The 26,986-nt window shown below is 41.6% G+C and overlaps 1 protein-coding gene across 1 annotated transcript in view; it reads right to left on the bottom strand.

The window, feature by feature from the left end:
• KIF4A (kinesin family member 4A) overlaps nucleotides 1–26,986 on the bottom strand; it is a 228,958-nt gene that overhangs the window by 90,516 nt on the left and 111,456 nt on the right. The window contains exons 8-13 of the mRNA XM_080652803.1: nucleotides 24,264–24,380; nucleotides 23,466–23,641; nucleotides 13,214–13,275; nucleotides 3,976–4,108; nucleotides 2,259–2,317; nucleotides 2,039–2,144 (exon numbers count right to left, since the gene is read on the bottom strand). Coding sequence (XP_080508929.1) covers nucleotides 2,039–2,144; nucleotides 2,259–2,317; nucleotides 3,976–4,108; nucleotides 13,214–13,275; nucleotides 23,466–23,641; nucleotides 24,264–24,380 — 653 coding nt within the window. The remainder of the gene's footprint in view (nucleotides 1–2,038; nucleotides 2,145–2,258; nucleotides 2,318–3,975; nucleotides 4,109–13,213; nucleotides 13,276–23,465; nucleotides 23,642–24,263; nucleotides 24,381–26,986) is intronic.

Below are 26,986 nucleotides of genomic sequence, written 5' to 3'. Positions count from 1 at the left end.
GGCATGGAAGGGCAGGTCCCAGCTGACCTCTGTGCCCTAGGCAGCACTTTGGCCTTCCGGCACCAGCACGCCCCCCTCCGCCTGAGTCATCGGGCCCTGCCCGGCTCCCTCAGCACTGGGAGCCAGGTGGCGGCCCCTCCCCTGCCGCCATCAGTCACCATCTGCAGGGCAATCCTGGCGCCCCCACTCACCAGCTCCACCATCCCTCTGCGGTCCCACTCTCGTTGGGGCCCATCAGGGCCAGCAGTGCCATGTTGCCGACGCCCGCCATGTTCCGCGCTGCCCTCTGGTGTTCAGCTCACGTCATAGTGAGCAGTCGAACTCCCAATCAAACTCCCATTTGAGGGGGCAATTTGCATATTAAGTTTTTATTATATAGGATAGCCAAGAGATGGAAGCAACCTAAGTGTCCATTAATAGATAAGCGGATAAAAAAGTGGTGGTGCATATATGCAATGGAATATGACTCAGCTATTTAAAAAAATGAAATCTTGCCACCTGCAACAACATGAATGTCCCTAGAGGGTATTGTACCAAGTGAAAAAAGTAAAACAGAGAAAGACAAATGCCATATGATTTCACTTATATGTGCAACCTAAAAAGAAAATAAACAAGCAGAACAGAAACAGACTCAGATAGAGGCTTTATCACTCTACCTCTCTCTTAAAAAAAAACACAAAAACACTCAAGGAACCAAGATGGCGGCATAGGTAAACACCTGTACTCGCTGTCTCCCACAACCACATCAAAATTACAACTAAAATTTAAAAAAAAAACATCATTCAGAACTGCCTAAGAACTGTCTGAATGGAAGTCCTACAACTAGAGAAGTAAAGAAGAAAGTGCATTGATACTGGTAAGAGGGGAAGAGGCATGGAATGGGCTGGACTGGCACCCACGTGGGCTGTTTCTGTAATCTGGAGATCGTCTATGCAGAGGCCGCCCATGAGGAGCAAGGGGTCCCAGCCCCACACCAGCCCCCTAGCCCAGGATTCCAGAGCTGGGAAGACCGTGGGGATAACTACAGGCTGTAAAAACCAGCAGGGATTAGGGCTCAGGGACATGGAGGCTGCTGGAGATCCAGGTGTTCCTTTATTGTTTTGTTTTTTTCATTTAAACATATTTTTATTGCTTTCAGAGAGGAAGGGAGAGGGAGAGAGAGATAGAAACATCAATGATAAGATAGAAACATCATTGATTTGCTGCCTTGTGCACACTCCCCACTGGGGTTCCGAGCCCCCAACACATGCATGTGCCCTGACCGGGAATCGAACCGTAACCTCTTGGTTCATAGGGCGACGCACAACCACTGAGCCACACCGGCTGGGCCCAGGTGTTCCTTTTAAAGAGCCAGCACATGAGCTAAACTTGCAAGGTCCTGCTTCCTTTGAGCTCCAGCTCCAGGGCGAGGCTCTGGGGGACCCAGGCACATAAAAGGAGGAACTGGATTATCTGGCATTGGGGCAGGAACTCGGGGTCAGCTTTCTCCCAGACGGAGGTGCTCAAACGGGTCTTTGTTCATGTGAGGCTGACTGGCAGGCATATCTGTTTGCTCCACCCTGGTGATTCCAAGACCCATCCCCATCCAATTTGCAGCCCCACCCAACCCATGTGCAGTAGCTTTTGCATATGAATGGCCTGTCCTTGCTCAGGCTTTAGACTTTGCTAAAATCTCTCAAACGAGCTACAGCTGTGTCAGCGTGCCCCAAACCTATCAATACTAAAAGGCCCAAGACCCAGCACTAGCATGAGCCTTCCTTGCTTCACAGCCCAGCTTCACCTGGGCACCTCCAAGCTTAATACAAATAGCTCATGCAGGGTTGCCCTAGGCTGACTTTGCACCTCCTATGTGGTGTCAGAAAGGTACTAGATTTATCAGGGTTATAATTTTGTAAGTTCTATAAATGTCTAATCACTGGGTTGTACACCTGAAACCAATATTATATTGTACATCAACTGTAATAGAAAAATGAAAAAATAAAGAGAGAGAAACAAATGAAAACAATGTGCCTGTTTACACTGTCTCTACTTGGCTTACCGATATCTGGTTAATCAGTTGCTGCAGGTTACAAATTTTCTCTACATTTTCTTTTAATTCCTGGTCTTCCAAATTTCCCACTAGCTTTTGAAGATCCACTTTACAGCTGAAAATTCAAGCAAAGGAATCCAAGAGTTAATCACACTGTCAAGGCCAGAGCATCTATGATTACATATTATGTGCTATAAGGTCAGTAACAAACATCTGGTAAGAAACTTACGCTGCATGCTGCTTGAGTTCTTCTAGCTTGGCATTCATTTTTTCATTCGCTTGTTCTGTCTATAACAAAGACCCAGGAGATCATCAGTGGCAGTGCCTGACAGCCTCACTTAATTATGCCTTCTCTCCTACTTCTATAATTTAAAAGCCAGGTAGAGTGGCTGACTCCTTTGCTATAATAGAAGATTTAATGGGCTTTGTTTATTTAGTGAGAAATGTTTTTTAACAGTCATGGAAATTAGCCCTTCAGTCAACATGAAATACTAAAAATAGCATCTAAGCAGCTGGGTCTAATGTTTGTCATGAAGCACAAACTATGGGGTGGAGTGTGAAGCCTCAATTCCTTAGAGAATTTTGCAACTGAGGGAGAAAGCAATAGTTTCTGGCATGCTACACCCAGCTGTTTGCAAAAAATCCACTTACTTTAAACTACCTCCTACACTATACTGTTCCCTGGTCACAGCAGAAGGGCATTTAAAACATAAAAGGGACTCACATTGCATATGAGCTGAGTTTTTTCACATTAAACTATCTGATATGGTAGGCTAGTTTTAACAAAAGAAAGTAAGAAAAAGGGAGAAGCACAAGAGTGATGGCAGAGAAGAAATGGCAGAGGCAGCTACAATTTGGGTGGGGTAATCGACAGTTTCTGTTCTATTCCAATCACAGTATCTGTAATGTACTAAATGCACTGTTGGGGAAGAACAGTTTATATACGACAAAAATTTGTGCTTGCTATGAAGTTCTGATAGGACATCAAACAATAAGGCCATCGGTCAGCTACTGTAACAATCTTATAAAGGTCAGATGGGTATGTGGCTAGAATAGCAAGTACTGTCTGTTACATCTGCCACACTCACAATCATGTGAGAAAAATCTTCTAGAATTACTTCAAAGGCAAAAAATGCATCATGGAGACAGAAAACTATATAAAAATCCCCTAAATCCCATTTTAACTCTTCTGCTAATAATGGACAATACAATGGACATAGGATTTGGCCCCCTTTAAAGAAAACTTTAAGCAGCTTACCCTTTCTTGACAAGAGAGCACACATTTTGATGGAAACTCATTTTTGCTTCTGGCAATCATTGTGCTATCAAAAACTGAATTGTATTAAGATTAGTAGAAAAACGTTATTGACAGAGCCAGCATGCACTGATCCAGGAGGTTACTATCAGACAGGTAGTAGGATACAGACTAGGGTAATAAGTTACATAGTGATCTACTATTTGGAAGTTAACCATATGTGAAAGGAATTAATTTCCTAGCCATTCTATCTCACCATGATAACTGTTAGGATGGGATATGAATATGACCTCATGATAGGGGAAGTGAGAAAGAGAGGAACTAAAATCTTACTGAGGGAATAGTTACTTGGTATTATAGATAAAGATTAGTCAGGACTTAAGGTGAGAGGGACCTAGTTCTGTCCTCTCTGGCATTTTAGAACAAATCTATTTAAAAATGGGATTCATGTAGATTCTTTGTGGTGGACATATAGGTGTTCACTGTACAATTCTTTTAACTTTTCTGTATGTGTGACTATAAGCCCATGTATTTACCTCAGAGGGGCTCGATGGAGGATATGGAGGATATGGTAATACTATCCATTTCTTTCCATATAACTTGCCTCTCATAATGAGAAGCATGTTAAATATTTCAGAAACTAAAGCTGGTAAATGTCCAGATTGCTAGTAGTTTAGTCTTGGGGTCTCACCAAAATGATCCTCTCCAATAGCTGGGACGTCTGACCAACTGCCTCACTCAGACCACGACTTAATTTTTCATTCTCTTCCACCAGGGACTGATTCTTCTCCATCAAAGACTGTAGATTCTCTGATGGTTTCACACTAAAACAAAAAAAGTAACATTAGAAAAATACATGATTAATAACACTTATATCAAAGGTGGATAAAACTATATCCCACAGGCCTTTTAGGTGGGGCAGTTGGTTTAAAATTACCCTCCCAAAGTCTGGAACAAGTGTGTCTATTCCAATCTATTCTCTCAGTCAGGGAATATGTTGTAAGAATAAGAAACATATGCCTGAAATACTTTATTATTTTTATGTATTTTTATTAAATTTATTGGGGTGACATTGGTTAATAAAATTATATAGGTTTCAGGTATACAATTTCATAATACATCATTTAGTATATTGTACCACCCCAAGTCAATTCTCCTTCCACCACCACTTATCCCCCTTTTTCCCCTCCTTCTACCTCCCCTCTCCTCCCTTTTCCCTCTGGCAATCACCATACTGTAGTTTGTGTCTATGAGTTGTTGTGTTGTGTGTTTTTTGCTTAATCCCTGCACCCTTTTCACCCAGTCCCCCAACACCCTTCCCCTCAGATATCTGTCAGTTTGTTCTCTGTATTTATGAGTCTGTTTCTCTTTTGTTTGTTAGTTTATTTTGTTCATTAGATTCCACATATAAGTGAAATCATGATTTGGAGGACAGTAATGATTCAGGGCCAGATATGGTTGCAACAGGAACGACTAACCTCTATCCTTGGCTCTTGGTTTAGGATCTATGTTTGTGCCACATAGATAAGAAGTGAAGGCTAACTGTAGATAAGACACATGTTTTCTCCTTCTTCCCACTCTTAATCTCTTACTAAAGATTAGGGATGTAGGGAGGAAAAGGTACAGAGGAGATAGGGTCTAAATTTTACCTCATAAACATAAGTCAATTACCTATTTAGTGTATAGTTTACTCCCAATAGAATTTAGAAGTCAGAAAGTTGAAATGGTGAATAGTGGCCATTAAGACCTCATTTCACAATTCTCCATAAATAAGTGCTCCCTTCTTAAGTGCTCGTCTTGTTTGAAACTGATGACCCATAGCCTTCTGTTCATTTGTCATCAATTTTAAATTGCTTAGAGTGGGTGGAGGCAACAATAATTTCCATTTCAAATAGAAGTGGAAGGGACAGAAAAAATTCCAAGGATACCTATAAATAAGAACCTTTGGAATTTATGCAGATTACTTCATAATGGTCCCAGACTAATAAAGCAGGCCATTAAGAAGTATAGTTTTGGGGTTTGTTTTGTAATCCACTGGGATTAGCTATTCACAACACTGAAAAGTTGGACTGGCGAAAAAAGATCAGAAGAGCCTGGCCGGTGTGGCTCAGTGGTTGATTGTCGACCCATGAACCAGGAGGTCACAGTTTGATTCCAGATCAGGGCACATGGCAGGTTTGCGGGCTCACTCCCCAGTGGGGGGTGTGCAGGAAGCAGCCAATTATTTCTCTCTCTCTCTCTCTCTCTCCCCCTCCCTCCCTCCCTCCCCCCTCACTTCCTTTCTGAAGTCAATAAAAATATATTTTTAAAAAAGATCACAAGAAATATGAAAATTTGATCTTAAGAAGACTGAAGGGAAAAGTTAATAGCTGTCAAGGCTATAATGAAGGGTAAAAGGACAGGGAACAGCTGTTCTCAATCTCAATAAAGGATAAAAATGATTATAGTAACAGATGCCCTCTCACATCCACAAATTATCTTTTTTTTATATATATATCTTATTGATTTTTTAGAGAGGAAAGGAGAGGGATAGTTAGAAACATTGATGAGAGAGAAACATCGATCAGCTGCCTCCTGCATACCCCCTACTGGGGATGTGCCCGCAACCAAGGTACATGCCCTTGACCGGAATCGAACCCGGGACCTTTCAGTCCGCAGGCTGACGCTCCATCCACTGAGCCAAACCGGTTTTGGTGACACAAATTATCTTTTTATTTATTTTATTTTTAAAAAATTATGTTCAATTTCTCTTGAACTCTAAGTATTTTTTTCTAATATATTTCACTGATTTTTTACAGAGAGGAAGGGAGAGGGATACAGAGTTAGAAACATCGATGAGAGAGAAACATCAATCAGCTGCCTCCTGCACACCCCCCACTGGGGATGTGCCTGCAACCAAGGTACATGCCCTTGACCGGAATCGAACCTGGGACCCTTGAGTCCGCAGGCCAACGCTCTATCCACTGAGCCAAACCGGTTAGGGCACGAATTATCTTTTTAATTCCCCACCTAAGAATATGTTTTTATTTATTTTTAGAGAGAGAAAGGGAAGGAGGAGAGGAGGGAGGGTGGGAGAGAGAAACATTTATGTGAGAGAATCATTGATTGGTTGCCTCCCTCATGTGCCCTGACTGGGGACTGAAGGAACCTTCAACCTAGGTATGTTCCCCAACAGGGAATTGAACCCGAAACCTTTTGCTGCACAGGACGACGCTTTAATTAACTGAGCCACCTGGTCAGGGCAAGACCTCCATGAATTTTTATGGAACATCTTTATTGAAAAGTTAATAACAAGGTCACACCATAAGGTCTCATATTACACTGTTGAGAATTTACTAAGACTCTTATGAAGGAATGTTCAATTAAAATGTGTATTATAAAAATGAGCTATCAGTACATTTAGTGTTATTTTAGATTGCTCTGATATTTCCTTCTTTCCTTACTGATATTAAACTGAAAACTTCCATGCATCATTCATGAAAGTTGACAAGTGCCGAAGTAATGATATTTATTAAAGTACAGTTGACATAAAATATATTAATTTCAGGTGTATAACGTGATTCAATATTTATATAGCTTACAAAGTAATAGCCACATTAAGTCTAGTAACCATCTGTCACTGTACAAAGTTATGATATTATTGACTACCAGAGGCCCGATGCACGAAATTCGTGCACGGGGGTGGGGGGGGGGATCCCTCAGCCTGGCCTGCACCCTCTTGCAATCCAGGACCCCTCACTCCTAACTACCCCACCTGCTCGCTCCTTACCGCTTGGCTCACCACTTCTTAGTGCTGCCGTGGAGGCAGGAAAGGGTCCCATCACCGCCACTGCGCTCACCAGCCACGAACCTGGCTTCTGGCTGAGCGGCGTTCCCACTGTGGGAGCGCACTGACCACCAGGGGGCAGCTCCTGCATTGAGCATCTGCCCCCTGGTGGTCAGTGTGCGTCATAGTGACTGGTCATTCTGGTCGTTTTGGTCATTCTGCCTTAATGGTCACTGGGCTTTTATATATATAGATGTTCCATATGCTGTACATTACATCCCTGTACATTTCCCCCCTAACATTTCTAAGGCTTCTCTAAATGGGGAAAAAATACAATGGAAAACAAATGTTTCCTCTTTCACAAGCTATTTAATTGCCAAAGTAGGAATTCAAGTTAGCTGAGCATGTGCAAATTGACAAACACTTGCAGAAAATCAATATAAAAGCTTCAATGACACACATTCAAAGATAGAGTATGATACAAGGATAAAAAGCAAAAAAAAAAACAAAACACGTTTATAAATTGTACATTTTGTTAAAAGACTTATTATGAAAGGTCTCTAAAAATATAAACATATTTTTGAAATAAAAAGTAGCATATTTATTTCTCTGGAAAACATTGAACAACTGATTTCATTGTTTGATTCAACAACTGTTTCTTAGAATTGATTACTTTTGCAGCTGAAAGTATATCCTATAGTATATCCTAGGTCATTGGAAGTCTGGAATGGTCTTCATTAGTCTTGTGTTACATAAAATAGGCCTGTGCTAAATTCAAAGTAAAGGAAGATGGGCTAATTGCTTCTAAATCAAGTATACTAGAAATAGGTCTTTAAGAGACCCTTTAAGAGAACACAGCTTTCCTCAGTTTCTTTATCCAACATTCTTAAAATATTACCAAGGAAATCAAGATCAAATTACCAAAAGGGGGAGAATTACAAAGACAAAGTAGGTCATCTGTGGGTGACAAAATTATGGCTATTTTAATATTTACTTTTTATACTTTCTAAATATAGCAGTGTATCACTTTTATAATAAAAAACTGATTAAGGGTTACTAAAAATAAAGTTAGTAAAAAAAAATAGGCTCACACCATTCACAAGAATAAACTCCAAATGAAAAGTAAAACATAAAACCAACATAAAGACTAGAAGAAAACATTGGTGAATTCCTCTTTAACTTTGGCATAGGAAAAGGTTTTCTAACTATGAATCAAACTCCAGAAGCATGAGGAGAATGTAAACAGTAGTCACTTTGGAAAACAGTTTGGCATTTTCTTAAACATATGACCTAACAATTCCACTTCTAGATATCTATCCAATAAAAAACACATGCCCACACAAAAACTTGCCAGTGAATAATCATAGCAGCATTACTCATAATAGCCAAAAAGTTGAAACAACCAAAAAGTTTATCAACTGCTGAATGGATAGACAAAATATGGTCTATCCAGACAATGAAATACTATTCAGCAATAAAAAGGAATGAAGTACTGATACAACATGGATGAATCTCAAAAACATTATAGGTGAAAGAAGCCAGACAAAAAGTCCACACTCTATGATTCCATGTATATGATATGTTCACACTAGGCAAATCTCTAGGAACAGAAAGCAGGCTAATGGTTGGCTGGGGCTGGGAGTGGGAACAGGAGTGACTGCAAATGGACAGGAGGGATCATTTTGAGGTGATGGAAATGTTCTAATATTGGGTTGTGGTGATCATTGTACAACTCTGTGAATTTACTAAGGGCCATTGAATTGCCCTAGCTGGTTTGGCTCAGAGGATAGAGCATCAGCATGAGGACTGAAGGGTCCCAGATTCGATTCACATCAAGGGCACATGCTTGGGTTGTGGGCTCAACCCCCAGTAAAGGGTGTGCAGGAGGCAGCCAATCAATGATTCTCTCTCATTGATGTTTCTATCCCTCTCTCCCTCTCCCTTCCTCTCTGAAACCAATAAATATATATTTTAAAAAATAAATAAAAGTCATTGAATTGTACTTAAAGTGAGTGAATTTTCAGGTATATGAATTATCTCAATAAAGTTGCTAAGGAATGCAGAAGCAATAAAAAATGACTGATAAACTTTTTACTATATAAAAATTTAAAAATTTTGCATGACAAACACTATAAATAAAGTAAAAGGGAATACACTTGAAGAAAAATACACTATAGACAAAGAACTAATATTCACCAATATATAAAGAACTATTTAAATAAGGGCCAAAATTAGGGTGACTATTATGCAGCCACTATGGAAAACAGTATAGTGGTTTAAATAAAAAGTTTTAAATAGAATTACTATATGATCCAGTTATTCTCCTTTCGGTTACATATCCAAAGGAATCAAAGGCAGGGTCTTAGACATCTGCACACCTATGTTCATAGCAGCATTATTCACAATTTCCAAAAAGCACCTTGTGTCCATTGATGAATAAATGGATACACAAGAAATGGTATATACAGGATGGGGTGAAAGCAGGTATACAATCGGGGTTAGCAAAATACAAAGAATTTATTCTTAGAGTATTTATTAACTAGAGGCTCGGTGCACAAAATTCATGCATGTGAGCATCCCTAGGCTTGGCTGGTGATCAGGACTGATAGGGGCCTCCTTTCCCCCAGCTGCCAGCTGGGGCCTTCCTTCATTCCACAACGCCCGCTGATGGTCAGTGCATGTCATAGCAAGTGGTCGAACTCCGGGTCGTTTGAACTCCCGAGGGGACAATTTGCATATTAGCCTTTTATTATATAGGGTTATTGTATTACTTTCCATATGAACAATTATAAACCTACTTTTGCCCCACCCTGTATATTCAATGAAAAAAGCCAGTCACAAAAAGACAAATACTGTATGGTTCCACTTATATGAGATATCTAAAGTAGTCAAGTTCATAGAAACAAAAGTAGAATGGTGGTTACCAGGGGCTGAGAAGAAAGGGCACAAGGAGTTATTGTTTAATGGGTATATAATCAGTTTTACAAGATGAAAAAGTTCTGGAGATCTGTTTCACAACAAGGTAAATATACTTAATGCTACTCAACTGTGCATGTAAAAATGCTTAAGATAGTAAATTTTATGTTATTTACCATAATTTAAAAAAAAGAAAAAAACTTACAAGAAAACTAGAAGAAAATATAGGTGATGGTAAAGAGCATTCTATAAATACAAGCAATGGCAGGAAACTCTAAAAGAATAGATAGGGGTGGGGTGGGGAGTTGTTGTTTAATGAGTATGGAGTTTCAGTTTTGCAAGAAGCAAAAGTTCTGGAGATTCATTGCACCACAATGTGGCTATACATAACACTTTTGAACTGTACACTTAAAAATGATTAAGACGGTAAATTTTATGTCATATATATTCAACCTTCCTCCTATATATGGGCATTTAGATTGTTTCCAATAGTTGGCAATTACAGACATGCTGCAGTGTGTATATATATTTGTGTTGTTAGTGATTTATCTTCAGGGTAGATTTTTAGAAATGGGATTGCTGGGACAAGTTAAGTGCATGTCTGGTTTTGTCAGATATTGCCATATTCCCCTCCAGAAGGGTTATACCCATTTGCATTCCCAACAGCAATGTACAACGTTTGCTTTCTCCATAGCCTCGCCAATGGAATGTGGTGTCATATTTTTCCATTTTTTACTAATCTAATAGTTGAGAAATACTGTCTCAGTATTTTTTGAATTTGTATTTCTTTAATTATGAGTGGGCTTGAGCATTTTTTTTATGTTTCAGGGCTATTTTTATCTCTTTTTCTGGTGAATTGTCTATTCATGTGTCCCATTTTTCTAATGAGTTTTTTGATCCCTCGGCCCTTTTTCTAAAAATTGTGGTAAATATACAAAACATAAAATGTACCATTTAAACTTTTTTTAAGTATACAGTTCAAAATGTACACTTGAAACCTATACAATCCTATTAACCGATGTCACCCCAATAAATTTAATTTAAAAAATAAAGTGGATTTGGAGGGGGAAGAACTTTCACAATGTTGAGCAACCATCACCAGCATCTATCCTTAAAACTTGTTTATCTTGCAAAACTGAAGCACTGTATGCACTTACAATAACTGCCCATTTCCTCCTCTCCCCAGCCCCTGTCAAACATCATTCTACTTTTATTTGATTACTATAAGTACCTTATATGGGGGAAAATCATACAGTATTTGTCTTTTGTAACTATCTTGTTTCACTTAGCATAATGTTTTCAAGATTCATTCATGCTGTAGCATGTGTCAGAATTTCCTTCCTTTATAAACCTAAATAATAGTCCATTGTATGAATAGACCACATTTCTTTATCCATTCATCTGTTGAAGGACATTGTGCTGCTTCTCCGTCTTGGCTGTTCGGAGCATGGGAGTGCAGATATCTCTTTGAGACCCTGCTTTCAATTTTTTTAGGTATATATCCAGAAGTAAAATTGCTAGATCATATGGTATTCTATTTTGAATTGTTTGAGGAAACTCCATACTCTTTCCCATAGCAGTTATACCATTTTACAACCCAACAGTGCACAAAAGTTCTAATTTCTCTATATCCTCCTCACATCCTTGACAGTAATGGTTATTTCCTATTTTGTTTTGTTTTTATAGTAGTCATCCTAATGGGTGTACAGTGATCTCAAAATGGTTCTGATTCACATTTCTCTGCTGAGTATATCTTTCTGTATAACTCTGCCTTAGAGCATCATATTTCACATACCTTTCTCATATCCAAAATATAAACAATTAAAACCAACTAAGATGTAGAGGGTACTCAAAATGGAATAAAAAAAGTGACTGTTGGAAATACCACGTTGCCTGGATAATCTAAGCCTAAAGACAAAAAGAACTGTACATAATCTAATTCATACAAGTGTTTCTCACAGGTGTATGGGCTAGCAATCCTGAAACTACTTTATGTGTATACTAGAACTGAACAAGTAAGTAAATAGACTGCAGATAATGACAGCTGTTTTCTCACTGTTGAAGAAATAAGTTTATAAATAAGGAGAGGAAGGCTAAAATGAACCCTGTCGTATTGGACTGGAATCAGAGGTATCAGTATAAAATCATGGTTTTTAATATACAGGGTGGGGCAAAAGTAGGTTTACAGTTGTTTGTAAGGAAAATAATACAATAATTAATAAGTAATAACACAAGAATAACCTCTATTTCATGTACTCACAACTGTAAACCTACTTTTGCCCCACCATGTTTATACCGGTACATAGATGTAAAAATATAGATATGAGTGTATGTGTGTTACTATGCATATAGATATTTCCTAGCAATACTCACTGAGGGTGCCTAGAAGTAGTGACACCCCAATAACAATGAGCACACCTATATGCCCAGATCTGGTTTCTAAACACCATTTTCCAGTTTAAAAAAATACCAGGGCTCCTTGGAGATTTGGTTGATTCCAGAACTGGGGTGGCAAAAATACAAGACAGGTGTGGAACATTTTATGGAAAGGCTCAAAAAGTTGAGGATATTTTAAAGAACACAAGAGCCACCCTAAAGGAGCTCCTAGTGGACAAAGCATGAACAATTTGAGCAATAAAACAAATAATAAATACCCATGAGACTATATGGATATAAATAAAAAATCAAGTAAATAAATGGGAGAGAAGTGACAGCTCTTTCTCATAGAATTCCAATTCATAAATTTCTGAGGCCAACCCTAGCCAGTTTGGCTCAGTGGATAGAGCGTCAGCCTGCAGATTGAAGGGTCCTGGGTTCAATTCTGGTCAAGGGCACATAGTTCGGTTGAAGGCTCGATCCCCTGTACCAGTCAGGGTGTGTGCAGGAGGCAACCAACCGATGTGTCTCTCTTACATAGATGTGTCTCTTTCACATTGATGTTTATCTCTGCCTCTCCCTGTCCCTTCCACTCTCTCTAAAAATCAATGGAAAAATATCCTCGGGTGAGGATTAATTAACTAACTAACTAAATAAGTAAATAAATTTCTGAGGCCAGAACGTATATTCTTCCTATTACATCAGGCTTACTCAAAGCTAACTAGCTAAGTCCAAAACAGTCAGTAAGTTTGGTAAGATCCCAACCTTGACATCAGTGTTACTAGAAACTTCAATATATCAGGGGAAAACAACCATCAGGAGAAATAGCCTTTGCTAGATTTTACATTTAAAATTAATATATGACTCTTACTTTATAGATCCTGGCAAGGTACCTCCATGGGCTTGTAGCAACAAGACCTGTAGCTGCTGTACCTGAGAAATGCAAAGGAAAATAGTCACCAATCAAAAGCTATTCATCCCTTTATCAATGAAATTACTGAAAGAACAGTCACATAATTGTATTCAATACATAGGAAATCTAAGGCATTATCTTAAGTATTACAGAAAGCATCAGGGTTGATGATTCAATGATGAAAGGACAATCAGCATTACATGAATAACTAGTATTTAGAAGATAAGCTGTCCCTTTCACCTAAGTCTCTTAATGACTTTTATTGAGCCTCTTTATTATTATTAAACTAGAGGCCCAGCCTGCGAAATCGTGCGAGACCCAAACCCACCGTGCTGCGGGACCCATCACTGCACCTCCTGGTGACCGGTCGTTTGGTTGTTATGGCCACAGGCCTTTTATAATATAGATTTATTGGGGTGATATTGATCAACATGAACATACAGGTTTCAGGTGTGTGGATTTTTTTTGTATTAAATTTATTGGGGTGACATTGGTCAACATGAACATATAGTATTGAGCCTTGATTTAAAAAAAATCAAATTCAGCCCTATGCTAAGCAATGTGAAGGGGAATATGAGAATAAACTCTTGTGGTTTATTCTCAATTTTACAATCTAGTTAATGAAGACAAGCCTAAGGCCTGAAATAGTAGTAGGAAATAATAAAAGACAGAAGATGCTAAGTCATCAAATATAGTTAAATATTTTAGGGTTCTGGGAAGTGGCAAGTGAATGGAATCCTAAAACCAGGGGTCCTCAAACTTTTTAAACAGGGGGCCAGTTCACTGTCCCTCAGACCGTTGCAGGGCCGGACTATAGTTTAAAAAAAAAAAACAACTATGGCCCTGGCTGGTTTGGCTCAGTGGATAGAGCATCGACCTGCAGACTGAAGGGTCCCGGGTTCGATTCTGGTCAAGGGCATGTACCTTGGTTGCAGGCACATCCCCAGTAGGAGGTGTGCAGAAGGCAGCTGAATCGGTGTCTCTCTCATCGATGTTTCTGACTCTCTATCCCTCTCCCTTCCTCTCTGTAAAAGATCAATAAAATATATTTTTAAAAAAACAAAACTATGAACAAATTCCTATGTGCACTGCGGGCCTGGGACGAGTCGGCTGCTAAGCAGGACAGGCAGCGGCACCCAGCGGGCCGGATAAATGTCCTCAGTGGGCCGCATGTGGCCTGCGGGACGTAGTTTGAGGACCCCTGCCTAAAACAATCAAAAGGAGGATTCATAGGGATGTGTAACCATCCTCTCCCTTTCCCTTCTATGATGGAAGAGGAGCTGTTATGTCTCCTACAACCAGTCTCCTCACTTATGATTTGGATCCCAACTCTTCTTGCCTCCTGATGAATCTTCCTCTATTCATTATCCCAGTGGTCGGCAAACGGCAGCTCGTGAGCCACATGCGGCTCTTTGGCCCCTTGAGTGTGGCTCTTCCACAAAATACCACATGCGGGCACGCACGTACAGTGCGATTGAAGGAGTACCCTAATTAAGTTAATAACAAAGTACCTACCTATATAGTTTAAGTTTAAAAAATTTGGCTCTCAAAAGAAATTTCAATCATTGTACTGTTGATATTTGGCTCTGTTGACTAATGAGTTTGCCGACCACTGCGTTATCCCTTCTCTCTTCTCCATCTTTGACTTCTCCCTTTCTACAGGATACTTCCTATTAAGATAAAACATGTTCAAATCTCACCTATCCTAAAACAAAAGCATGCTTCCCAATCCCACTGCCTTTTGCCCTATTTCTCTCCTTCACAAACTTTGAAAGAATAGTTTACACCCATTGCCTCCATTTCCTTTTGCTCTTTTCTCTCACTTGCTCCTCAACCTCAAGATTGATTTCTGCTCACAGTATTCTACTAAAATAACTCTTGCTAAGGTCACCAATGATCTGCATATCACTACATCCCATGGTAATTTTTCAGTCTTCAGTTTACTTGACTATTTGGTAGTATTTGGCTTACCAGACAGCATACTTTCCTGCTTTTCCTTTTATTCTTCCAGCTGATCTTCTAAGTCTCTTTATTGGCTCATCTTTGCTCCAACTGTCCTTTAAATGGTAAAGTTCCTCAAAGCCCAGTATCATTCTATTCTCTTTTTAAAGTCCCAACTCTGCCTATGGCTTCAATTACCATCTACAAACTAGTGACTGCCAAAATGTATCCAATACACACATCTTTCTGAATTTAGACCCATATATTCAACTATCTACTTAATATTCCACTTAGTTGTCTGCTATCCCCAAACCTGGCCCTTCTCCAGTGAGCTCCTGGTCAGGGAATACGCAGCTTCACACACCAGAAATCTGGGTGCTGTACCCTCATCCCTTTAACTAATCCACTGGTCACTTCTTTTTATCACCACTACCACCCTAAATGTAGCCACCATTATCCTCACTTGGATCACTGTAGTTAGTAACTTCTCAGGTGGTCTCTAGGAATCTACTCTTCCTCCATTACAATCCATTTCCACACAGTGACCAGACCATCTTTTAAAAATGTAAATTATCAATAATTTTTAACACAGTCCATGAGGCTTTGATCAGGACTCTACTTTTTCTCTAGTCTAAAACTGGAATACTCTTTCCTTGCTATCTCCACTCTAGCCACATTGGCATTATTTGATTTCTTCAAATGCACTATATTTCTTCCTCACTTAAGACCTTTGTAGACTTGTAATATACCTGGTAATGTTCTAAGTGCTTTACATGTATTAACTCAACCCCCACAAAAATTCTATAAGCAGGTACAATAATAATTTCCTTTTTATAGATAGGGAAAATAAAAAACAAAGAACTTGCTCAAGGTACATAGCCAGGATTTGAACCTGGGCAGTCTGGCTGCAGTGTCACTGCTTTTAATCACTGTACTTTGCTACACATCCTATTTCTTCTCCCTGGAATCCTCTTCCTTCTTTTCTGCATAGATAATTCCTATTCAATCCCTTAAACCTCAACTCAAATGTTGCTACCTCCGGACACCTTCTCAGATTAGATATATAACAGAAGATCCTATTCTATACTTTCACAGCACACTATCCCAGTTTATAAGGATATGTTGGTATGATTATCCTATATAATAGAAGGCTAATATGCAAATTGACCGAATAGCAGAACAATCGGTCACTATGATGCACACTGACCACCAGGGGGCATACGCTCAATGCAAGAGCTGCCCCCTGGTGGTCAGTGAGCTCCCACAGGGGGAGCACTGCTCAGACAGAAGCCCTGAGCCAGGCTCAAGGCTGGTGAGCACAGCCACAGTGGTGGGAGCCTCTCCCTCTTCTGCGGCAGCGCTAAGGATGTCTGACTGTGGGCTTAGGACATCCCCCGAGGGCTCCCGGACTGCAAGAGGACACAGGCTGGGCTGAGGGATCCTCCCTGAGTATACAAATTTCATGCACTGGGCCTCTAGTAGTTTATAAGGATATGTTGGTATGATTATGTGTTTAGTACAGGGGTGGGCAAACTTTTTGACTCGAGGGCCACAATGGGTTCTTAAACTGGACCGGAGGGCCAGAACAAAAGCATGGATGGAGTGTTTGTGTGAACTAATATAAATTCAAAGTAAAGGAGCGGAGGGGAGAGCAAGAGAACTGGATAGAACAGCTGGATCCGGCCCACGGCCGTAGTTTGCCTAAGGCTGGTTTAGTGTCTGTCTCTCCTAATAAGTTCCATGAAGGCAGCAACTGTGTCTGCTTTGCTCAACAATGTATCCTAGCCACAGTACCTGATACATAATAGTGTTCAATAAACATTTTTGTTGGGACTAAAAAGTTAGTTATATGCCTGGGTCTTGACCACCCACCAAGACCCAGTTAGGAACTTATGATCTATCACAGCATCCCTTTTTTCATCCACAATGTAAACTTGTCAGGGCTCCATAATCCTGAGTAGCGGGATCAAACCCGGGAATCGACATTGGCAATGCATTTGGGGTAAAATCCTCAGAATCCAGCACCATGAAGGAGTTGAATGAATAGTTAAGTACTACATGGAAAAAGACGGAAGCTCTTAATTCCCTGTCCAATGTGCTTTCTAAGAGGACGAAGAAAAAAAAGGTAAAGATAAAAATTATGAACAACAAATACATATCTATCAACAAGTGAATCTAAAAATCAAGTGAATAAAAAAATCTGATGAACAGAATAAACTGGTGAATATAATAGAATCAGGGGCATAGAGAAGGGAGTAGACTAACAATTCTCGGGGGGAAAGGGGTGTGGGGGGTGCGGGAAGAGACTGGACAAAAATCGTACACCTATGGATGAGGAGAGTGGGGGGGGGGGTAAGGGCAGAGGGTGGGGTGGGAACCGGGTGGAGGGGAGCTATGGGGGGAAAAAGAGGAACAACTGTAATAATCTGAACAATAAAGATTTATTAAAAAAAAGAGGAGACAGTAAAGTAGCAAGCAAACAAATAAGAATGGCTTAATCTAATCTTCCTGCAACCCCTTAGTTGAAAGTGATAAATACGTTATCTCTTGGGAACTTGTGACACTCCAATACGATTTGCATATCAGTGCTTTGTCATATAAATGCCTGATGTCAAGGTATCAAATGACTTGGCCAAGATAACATAGCAGTCTGCAACAAATGTTTAGCACTTAATTATATAATTGCCTTAAAAAATTTATTAGCTACTCTGGAAGGGCATCCTGTACAGATCTCCCTAATTTCATCTTGAATTGAACAATTGTGAAACCTTACTAAGTGGCCTCTATGACTCTATGGCTTAGACTTGTAGGGCCCGTTATATTAGAGACTAGAGGCCCAGTGCACGAAATTCATGCACTGGGGGGGGGGGATGTCCCTCAGCACAGCCTGCACCCTCTCCAATCTAGGATCCCTCTCACAATCCGGGACTGCTGGCTCCCAACCGCTCACAAAAAAACCCAACAAACGTTTATTGTTGGAACAAATAAATGACTAAGAAGAACAGCATTTTGGGCAATAAGCATACACATGAAAGAAAATAGAGGGACAGATCTGAGTGTGTGGTATTTTATAATTTAGATGATACTGTGAACAGATAAATTACATGTATTTTCTATAGTGACTCCCTAGGAGGGAAGGAGATAAAGGAGGAGAAGGGGAGAGAAGAAAAGAGACTACCTGAATAGTAGTTGTTATCACTGAGAAGGAAGTCCAGAGGCGGAGTGAGCTATGGACAGATGGGAAAACACTAGATTCCCAGTTGAAAGAGTATTATACCTTGGAAGGCAAGAAAACTTCATCCCCCAAACATGAATCATCCAATGACCTGCCTTCTCAGCTCTTCTATCAGGGCTACTGAGCTGTTGCAAATGCAGTTGACACTACCACAAATTCATGCTTATAGTTAACAAGAGGCCCGGTGCACGAAATTCGTGCACGGGGGTGTGTGTCCCTCAGCCCAGCCTGCACCCTCTCCAATCTGGGACCCCTCCAGGGATGTCCAACTGCCCGTTTAGGCCCGATCCCACCGGACATCCCTCTCACAATCCAGGACTGCTGAGTCCCAACTGCTCACCTGCCTGCCTTCCTGATTGCCCCTAACCACTTCTGCCTGCCAGCCTGATCACCCCCTAACCACTCCCCTGCAGCCTGATTGATGCCTAACTGCTCCCCTGCCAGCCTGTTTTCCCGTAACTGTCCTCCCCTGCAGTCCTGGACACCCCTGACTGCCTTCCCATGCAGGCCTGGTCACCCCTAACTGCCCTCCCCTGCAGGCCTTGTCCCCCCCAACTGTTCTCCCCTGCAGGCCTGGGTCCCTGCCAACTGCCCTCCCCTGCAGGCCTGGTCACCCCTAACTGCCCTGCCCTGCAGGCCTGGTCCCCCCCCAACTGCTCTCACCTGCAGGCCTGGGTCCCTCCCAAATGCCTTTCCCTGCAGGCCTGGTTGCCCCCAACTTCCCTCCTCTACCGGCTTGGTCACCCCTAACTGCCCTCCCCTGCAGGCTTGATCACCCCCAACTGCCCTCCCTTGCAGGCCTGGTCCCTCCCAACTACCCTCCCCTGCTGGCCATCTTGTGGTGGCCATCTTGTGTCCACATGGGGGCAGGATCTTTGACCACATGGGGGCAGCCATCTTGTGTGTTGGAGTGATGGTCAATCTGCATATTACTCTTTTATTAGATAGGATAGAGGCCTGGTGCATGGGTGGGGGCCAGCTGGTTTGCCCTGAAGGGTGTCCTGGATCAAGGTGGGGGTTCCCTTGGGTCGTGGGGTGGCCTGGGCGAGGGGCTTGTGGTGGTTTGCAGGCCGGTCACGCCCCCTGGCGACCCAAGCGGAGGCCCTGGTATCTGGGGTTTATTTATCTTCTACAATTGAAACTTTGCAGCCTGGAGCGGAGCCAAGCAAGCCTTCTGCTTGCTCCGTGGCAGCAGCCATTTTTGGGGGGATTTATGTATCTTCTATAATTGAAACTTTGTAGCCTTAAGTGAGGCCTGGGCCAGTCAGGGTGTGTGGAAAGCTTGGCTTCCTCCATCGCCGGGGGCAACCCTAGCCTCCTGCTCTTTCCAGCTCCATGGCTGCCGCCATTTCTGTTTGGGTTTATGTATCTTCTATCATGAAACTTTGTAGCCTTGAGTGGAGGCCTAGGCCAGCAAGGGCAGGCGAAAAGCTTGGCTTCCTCCATCTCCAGGGAAACCCAAGCCTCCTTCCTGCTCTCTGTGGCTGTAGCCATCTTGGTTGCATTTGCATATTTGCTCCTGATTGGCTGGTGGGCGTGGCTTGTGGGTGTAGCGGAGTGATGGTTAATTTGCATATTACTATTTTATTAGATAGGACTACCTCTTCCATTTCTGTGATTTCAAGTCTTTTGTGGACTCCTCAATCCCTCTACCCTATTATATGCTTGCTTGCTCTTAGAAGATGACCATCCCACTTACTTAACTGAGAAGATAAAGTCATCAGGATGAAAAATCCTCAATTTATCTTCTCCCTCTAAATTAGTGTCACTGTATTATTCCTACCTTAACCTCATTTCTTCCAATCTTGGGGCAATTGCAAGTCCCTTGTCTAAAGCAAATCCATCTTTATTTGTTCTCAGAACCTCAACTGCTCAAAGACAGCCCCCTATCAACTAGTCCTAATTATCAGTTTTAGTCTCTGCCAATTGGTTCTTTCACTTGTTTAAGTTTCTTCCATATTTTAAAAACAAACAAACAAACAAACAAACAAACCTACATCCCTTGACCCTTGATTACTGCCTCTTGTCTTCTTGTATCTTGCCTTCTTTCAAGAAGAGCCTATCAGCTTCTACCACTTCCTTATCTAGTATTCACTATTTATTTATTTTTTATTTTTTAAAATAAATCTTTATTCAGATTATTATAATTATTTCTCCTTTTTCCCCCCATAGCTCCCCTCCACCCATTTCCCACCCCACCTTCTGCCCTTACCTCCCCCTCACTGTCCTCATCCATAGGTGTATGATTTTTGTCCATTCTCTTCATGAACCCCCCCATACCCCTTTCCCCCTGAGAATTATCAGTCCACTCCCTTTCTATGCCCCTGATTCTATTATATTCACCAGATTATTCTGTTCATCAGGTTTTTAATTCACTTGATTTTTAGGTTCGCTTGTTGATAGATATGTATTTGTTGTTCATAATTTTTCTCTTTACTTTTTTCTTCTTCCTCTTCTTTAAGAATACCTTTCAGCATTTCATATAATACTGGTTTGGTGGTGATGAACTCCTTCAGCTTTTTCTTATCTGTGAAGCTCTTTATCTGCCCTTCAATTCTGAATGATAGCTTTGCTGGGTAGAGTAATCTTGGTTGTAGGTTCTTGCTATTCATCACATTGAAAATTTCTTGCCACTCCCGTCTGGCCTGCATAGTTTCTGTTGAGAAGTCAGCTGACAGTCGTATGGGTGCTCCCTTGTAGGTAATTAACTGTTTTTCTCTTGCTGCTTTTAATATTCTTTGTCTTTTGCTCTTGGCATTTTAATTATGATGTGTCTTGGTGTGGTCCTCTTTGGATTCCTTTTGTTTGGGGTTCTGTGGGCTTCCTGGACTTGTAAGTCTATTTCTTTCACCAGGTGGGGGAAGTTTTCGGTCATTATTTCTTCAAATAGGTTTTCAGTATCTTGCTCTCTCTCTTCTTCTGGCACCCCCATAATTCTGATGTTGGTACGCTTGAAGTTGTCCCAGAGTCTTCTTACATTATCTTCAACTTTTTGGATTTTTTTTTGCTTTTTGCTTTTTCGGTTGAGTGTTTTTTGCTTCTTTGTATTTCAAATCTTTGACTTGATTCTTGTGTTCCTCTATTCTGTTTCTGGGTCTCTGTATAATATTTTTTATTTCAGTCAGTGTATGTTTAATTTCTAGTTGGTCCTTTTTCATATCTTCGAGGGTCTCGTTATATTTATCGGCCTTTTCTAGGATATTCTTAAAAAGTCTTATAACGGTGGTTTTGAATTCTATATCCAGTCGTTTGTTTTCCTCCATTTCTTTCGTTTGTGATCTGATTCTTTGACGCCGCATTTTCACTGATTCCCTGAGTTGGTAAGGTAGATATTTGTGCTAGGTTTCCAATATGGCCCAGTGGGTCTGCTTCCCCAGTTAACCTGAGGTGGACACTCTTGGTGCACCCCTTTGTGGACTGTGTGTACAGCCTTGTTGTAATTAAGTCTTTATTGTTGTTGGTATCACTGGGAAGAATTGACCTCTGGGCCAGTTGGCTGTAAGGATCAGCTGTGTCTATGCTGGGAGAAGTTCGGTGCTGGAGACAGCCTTATAGGATTAGACTTGCCAAATTGCAATAGCCTCTGTGCTCAGCTTTGATGGGGTGGAGTCTCAGTCTTGGCTTCCTGTCGGCCTTGCCCTTGCGTGCATGTGCGCTTTCAGTCCTCCGCCTTCCCCGGCTCCCGAGTTTCCGCCCGAGAGTCCAGACTCCCCCCACAAGAGCGTGGGTCCCCAGGGGCTCGCCTGGAACTGGGGTTCACTGCAGTCAGAACTGGGGCTCAGTGCAGTCAGGATCCTCTGACTCCCTTCCACTAGGGAAAGCCTGTGGCAACCTCCGCAGCCTTTGTGCGCACTGGCCCGCGTGCGCCTTCAGACTTCTGCCTTTCCCAGCTCGAGTCTCCGCCCGAGATTCCAGACTCCCCTCGTAAGAGCGTGGGTCCCCAGGGGTTCGCCCGGAACTGGGGTTCAGTGCAGTCAGAACTGGGGTTCAGTGCAGTCGGGGGCTTTCTTCCCCCTTCCGCCAGAGAAAGTCAGCCAGGCTCTCAGCCGCCCTTCCTCTCTGCGCGCACAAAGCCCCTTTGCCGTACCTCCAATTCTCTGTGAGCTTTTCTCTTTCCTTCTAGTTGTAGAATTTTCACTCAGCCAGCTTTCCTGTGGTTCTGGATGGTGTCCGTTCTGTCTTTTAGTTGTAGTTTTGAAATTGTTGTGCGAGGCAGCAGTTTAGGTGTTTACCTATGCCGCCATCTTGGTTTCTCCCTATTCACTATTTATTGGACAGTATTCTGCTCTTTTATTAAGCAACTCTTAGATGTTCCCTAAATCTCTTCAAATTCAAAGAACACAAACTGAGTTTCATCATTTTCTACCTGACCCTGTTTTTCCAGCTTATATTCCCTGACTTAATCACTGGTACTGACATTTATTCTTTTGTCCAAGCAAGAAACCTGAAAATTAACCTTGATTATCCTCTCCCACCCTTCCACATCAAATTTGTTACTAAGTAAGCCTATACATTCTACTGTACTTCCTTATTTGTTTTTCTACTTTGTCCCCTTCTGTCCACCTTTATTGCTATTGTCTTTTGTTTAGGCCTGAGCTATTATAACAGCCTAATTTCTTTTCCTATTTCTAGTCATCCCCCCCGACCCGAAATCCACTTTCTTGAGACTTGCTAGAGTGATCTCCCTCTTCCAATGGCCACCCACTTTCAATGGTTTCCCAAAGCTTTCAGGTTGAATTCCAAATTCTTTACAAGTCATGTGAGGACCTTCAGGATCTGATCTGATTCCTGCCTACCCTTCACCTTATCTCTCAATGTTCACTTCTTTATCAGTAAAATCTCCAATGCCGCCCCCATCTTAAATGCGACAACAACCATATTAATAAATTATTAACATGGTAATAATTCCCCAACAAATATGCTTAACCAGTATGTCTAAATTTCTGATAAAGTAGAAGCTGAGAAACAGAAGAAGCTCTATCATTCCATTCACATTTTTATAATTTTTCTCATCAAATTGCAAGTCCCTTATACCTGTTGCTTCAGATGATTAAGTTCAGCTGTCCGGGGATCAATATTAACAATAGGTTTGTTCTTGATTTTTCTTGCTCTGTCAGCATAGCGAAGGGTATTTAATGTTTCTTCTAAATTGGAGTCAGCAGGACTCACACAGGCTATCATAAGAGTGTGGCTATTACCTCCTAGAGAATCTGAAAAGGAACAACGGAAAGAAATGAAATCAAACAAGTAAAATGCAAGCAAAGCTGTCTATATGGGCTGGTGACTTCAAAATCAGAGCTGTAACAACAAAAAATGAGTATCTATCCATTTCCTATTTGTGACAATATAAAAACACAAAGATTTTTGATGTATAAAATAATAATAGCTTAAAATCCTTTTGGATGTGTCCTCATGCTCAAGAGTCTGTGATTTCAGCAGTTAATCATGTTAAAACAACTGGGGACTGGCCTAAGTCAGTCAGGAGCCACTATAGAGATTAAACATTCCTAGGATGCCCCCACTAGGTGGGTTTTAACTCTTCAGGGAATTCTGCTTATCTGCACTAATAAAGAAATAGTAACCAAATTCATTTTCAGATACAAAGTTTAAGTACAGTTGGCATTCTGCAGACTTCTTGGCTCTCAAACCATATATGAAGATATCTTTCAATTATCTTACAAGTCTGCTTGCCAACAGGTCTCTCTCCTATTTATCAATTAGACAGCTCTGCATGTGATAGTCCAAAAATCTGGCTTTTTACCTGTTCCATTTCTGCTTTCTCAGCACTATCATAATTACTCTCTCTTATTTTTAGAGGCACTTTGTGCTTACCTTGAAGCAGTCGAGTCAACTTGGAATCTCTATAGGGTACAAAGCCACCCTTTTTGTCATCTCCAAGAGCACTGATCACATTCCCCAAGCATAGGAGGCCTCGGTTAATATTAATACCTAATAGCATGAAACAAAATTTAAATTGCTTGGTGAAGCATCGAACTTATTACTTACATTTATCCTAAGAAAGGTAAAAGAAATAAATACCCCATAGAAATATTCACTCATCAATCTTAAGGAAACTTCTCAATCCTGTTCAGTTTTCTTAGAGTGCCTTCCTCTTTAAATAAAATGCAAAGGACAAAGGTCCAAATATTAGATATACACAATTGAGTCTGTTGCCACTTCTCATCTTTTCAAATGGAAAAAAAGCAGACAGACAGATAACTATCACTATGTCAACAACCATTTGCATACTTTCTATATCCATTTTCACACATAATCCTTAAATTAATTCCCTGAAATTAGATGAACAGCTATTTTTTTATCATCTCATTATCATTACTAAAGTGCCTGCAGAGGGATGATAATGATGAAGAGAGTGATAACAGCTAAGTTTATACAGTGTTTACTATAAGCCAGACACTATTTTAGGTACTTCATACAGGGGTAAAAGTAGGTTTACAGTTGTTTGTATGAAAAATAGTACAATAATCCTATATAATAAAGAGGTAATATGCAAATTGACCATCACGCCAACACACAAGATGGCCGCCCCCATGTGAACACAAGATGGCCGCCACAAGATGGCTGGCAGAGGAGGGCAGTTGTGAGCAATCAGGCCAGCAGGGGAGGGTAGTTGGGAGGGACCAGGCCTGCAGGGGAGGGCAGTTAGGGGCAACCAGGCCTGTAGGGGAGGACATAAGGGGTGACCAGGCCTGCAGGAGAGGGCAGTTGGGGGGGACCAGGCCTGCAGGGAAGGGCAGTTAGGGGCAACCAGGCCGGCAGGGGAGGGAAGTTAGGGGTGACCAGGCCTGCAGGAGAGGGCAGTTGCGGGGGGAACAGGCCTGCAGGGAAGGGCAGTTGGGGGTGACCCGGCCTGCAGGGAAGGGCAGTTAGAGGCGACCAGGCTGGCAAGGGAGGGCAGTTAGGGGTGACCGGGCCAGCAGGGGAGGGCAGTTAGGGGAAATCGGGCCAGCAGGGGAGGGCAGTTAGGGGGGACCAGGCCTGCAGGGGAGGACAGTTAAGGGTGACCAGGCTGGCAGGGGAGGGCAGTTAAGGATGACCAGGCCAGCATGGGAGCAGTTAGGCGTCGATCAGGCTGGCAGGGGAGTAGTTAGGGGGTGATCAGGCTGGCAGGCAGAAGCGGTTAGGGGCAATCAGGCAGGCAGGCAGGCAAGCATTTGGGAGCCAGCAGTCCTGGATTGTGAGAGGGATGTCCAACTGCCCATTTAGGCCTGATCAGGATCCTGATCGGGCTTAAACGGGCAGTTGGACATCCCTCGACAGGTCCCAGATTGGAGAGGGTGCAGGCTGGGCTCAGGGACTCCCCCCCCCATGCATGAATTTCGTGCACTAGACCTATAGTTAATAAATAATAATACGAGAACAAATTCTGTTTCATGTACTCAGAACTGTAAACCTACTTTGGCCACCCCTGTACATAACTCATTTAATCCTCACAATAGTCCTATAAAGTATGTATACAGTATGATTACCCATGTATTGACAGATATGAGAGTTGAGGCACAAACCGGTTAGACAACTTGTCTTAAGGTCACATAGCTAATAAGTGGCAGACTCAGATTTCAAATATAGGCAGGCTGGCTCAAAAGTCCATGGTCTTAATCTCTGTGCTCTATGGAAATGAGCCATGTTGCTCACTTAAAGGCACCAGGTACCTTGGAAAGAGGAGAGACTTAAAGTAAACAAGAAGTGATTGACAGAAAATGTATATAAAGAACTCTCTCTCTCACATCGATATTTCTCTTTCTCCATCTCCTTCCCCCTCCCTCCTTTCCAATTTCTCTAAAAATCAATGGAAAAAATATCATCAGATGACAATTAATAAAGAAACAAAATTTAATAAAAGAACTCTTGAACCCTGAAGTTTCTCCTCTAGAGCCATGCAACTGTTTCCCCATTCTCAATCATTCCCAGTCTACTTAATGGTATAGTCTCCCCAAATTCCATCCATTAAGTGTTGGTATTCTCTTGGGACTGTCTAAGCTCTTTTCTTACTATATATACTCATCCATTCCTAAAATTCCAATAAATACCTATATTAATGATTTCCTAAATCCATATCTCCAAGCCAGACCTCTTTCCTGTTGTCCAAAGCTATATTTCGGCTGCCTGCTGAATAACGTCCAGTGGGCTGTGCCCGTGTAAATTTGCATAAAAACATTGGACAAAACAGAATTCACCTTTCAGTGCAAATATATTTAACTTCCAGTACTATTCCTTTTCACTGTCTCACCATCTAACCAGTCACCCAACAAACAGCAAACCTGAGAGATCCTGGACTCTTCCTTTTTTCCTCACTCCACACATCGGAGGCTTTTCATTGAACACTTAGTGAATCCGTACAATGCTCTAGGCACTCTACCAGGTATCATAGATATAATCCTATCTAATAAAAGAGTAATATGCAAATTAATCATCACTCTGCTATACCCACAAGCCACACCCACCAGCCAATCAGGAGCGAGTATACAAATTAACCCAACCAAGATGGCTGTGGCCACGGAGCGACCAGGAGGCTTGGGTTTCCCTGGCAATGG

This window comes from Plecotus auritus (genome assembly GCF_963455305.1).
Source record: "Plecotus auritus genome assembly, chromosome: X".
Classification (NCBI taxonomy): domain Eukaryota; kingdom Metazoa; phylum Chordata; class Mammalia; order Chiroptera; family Vespertilionidae; genus Plecotus; species Plecotus auritus.
Note: the sequence above shows the minus strand (reverse complement) of the source record. Positions and strands in the feature narration are given on the sequence as shown.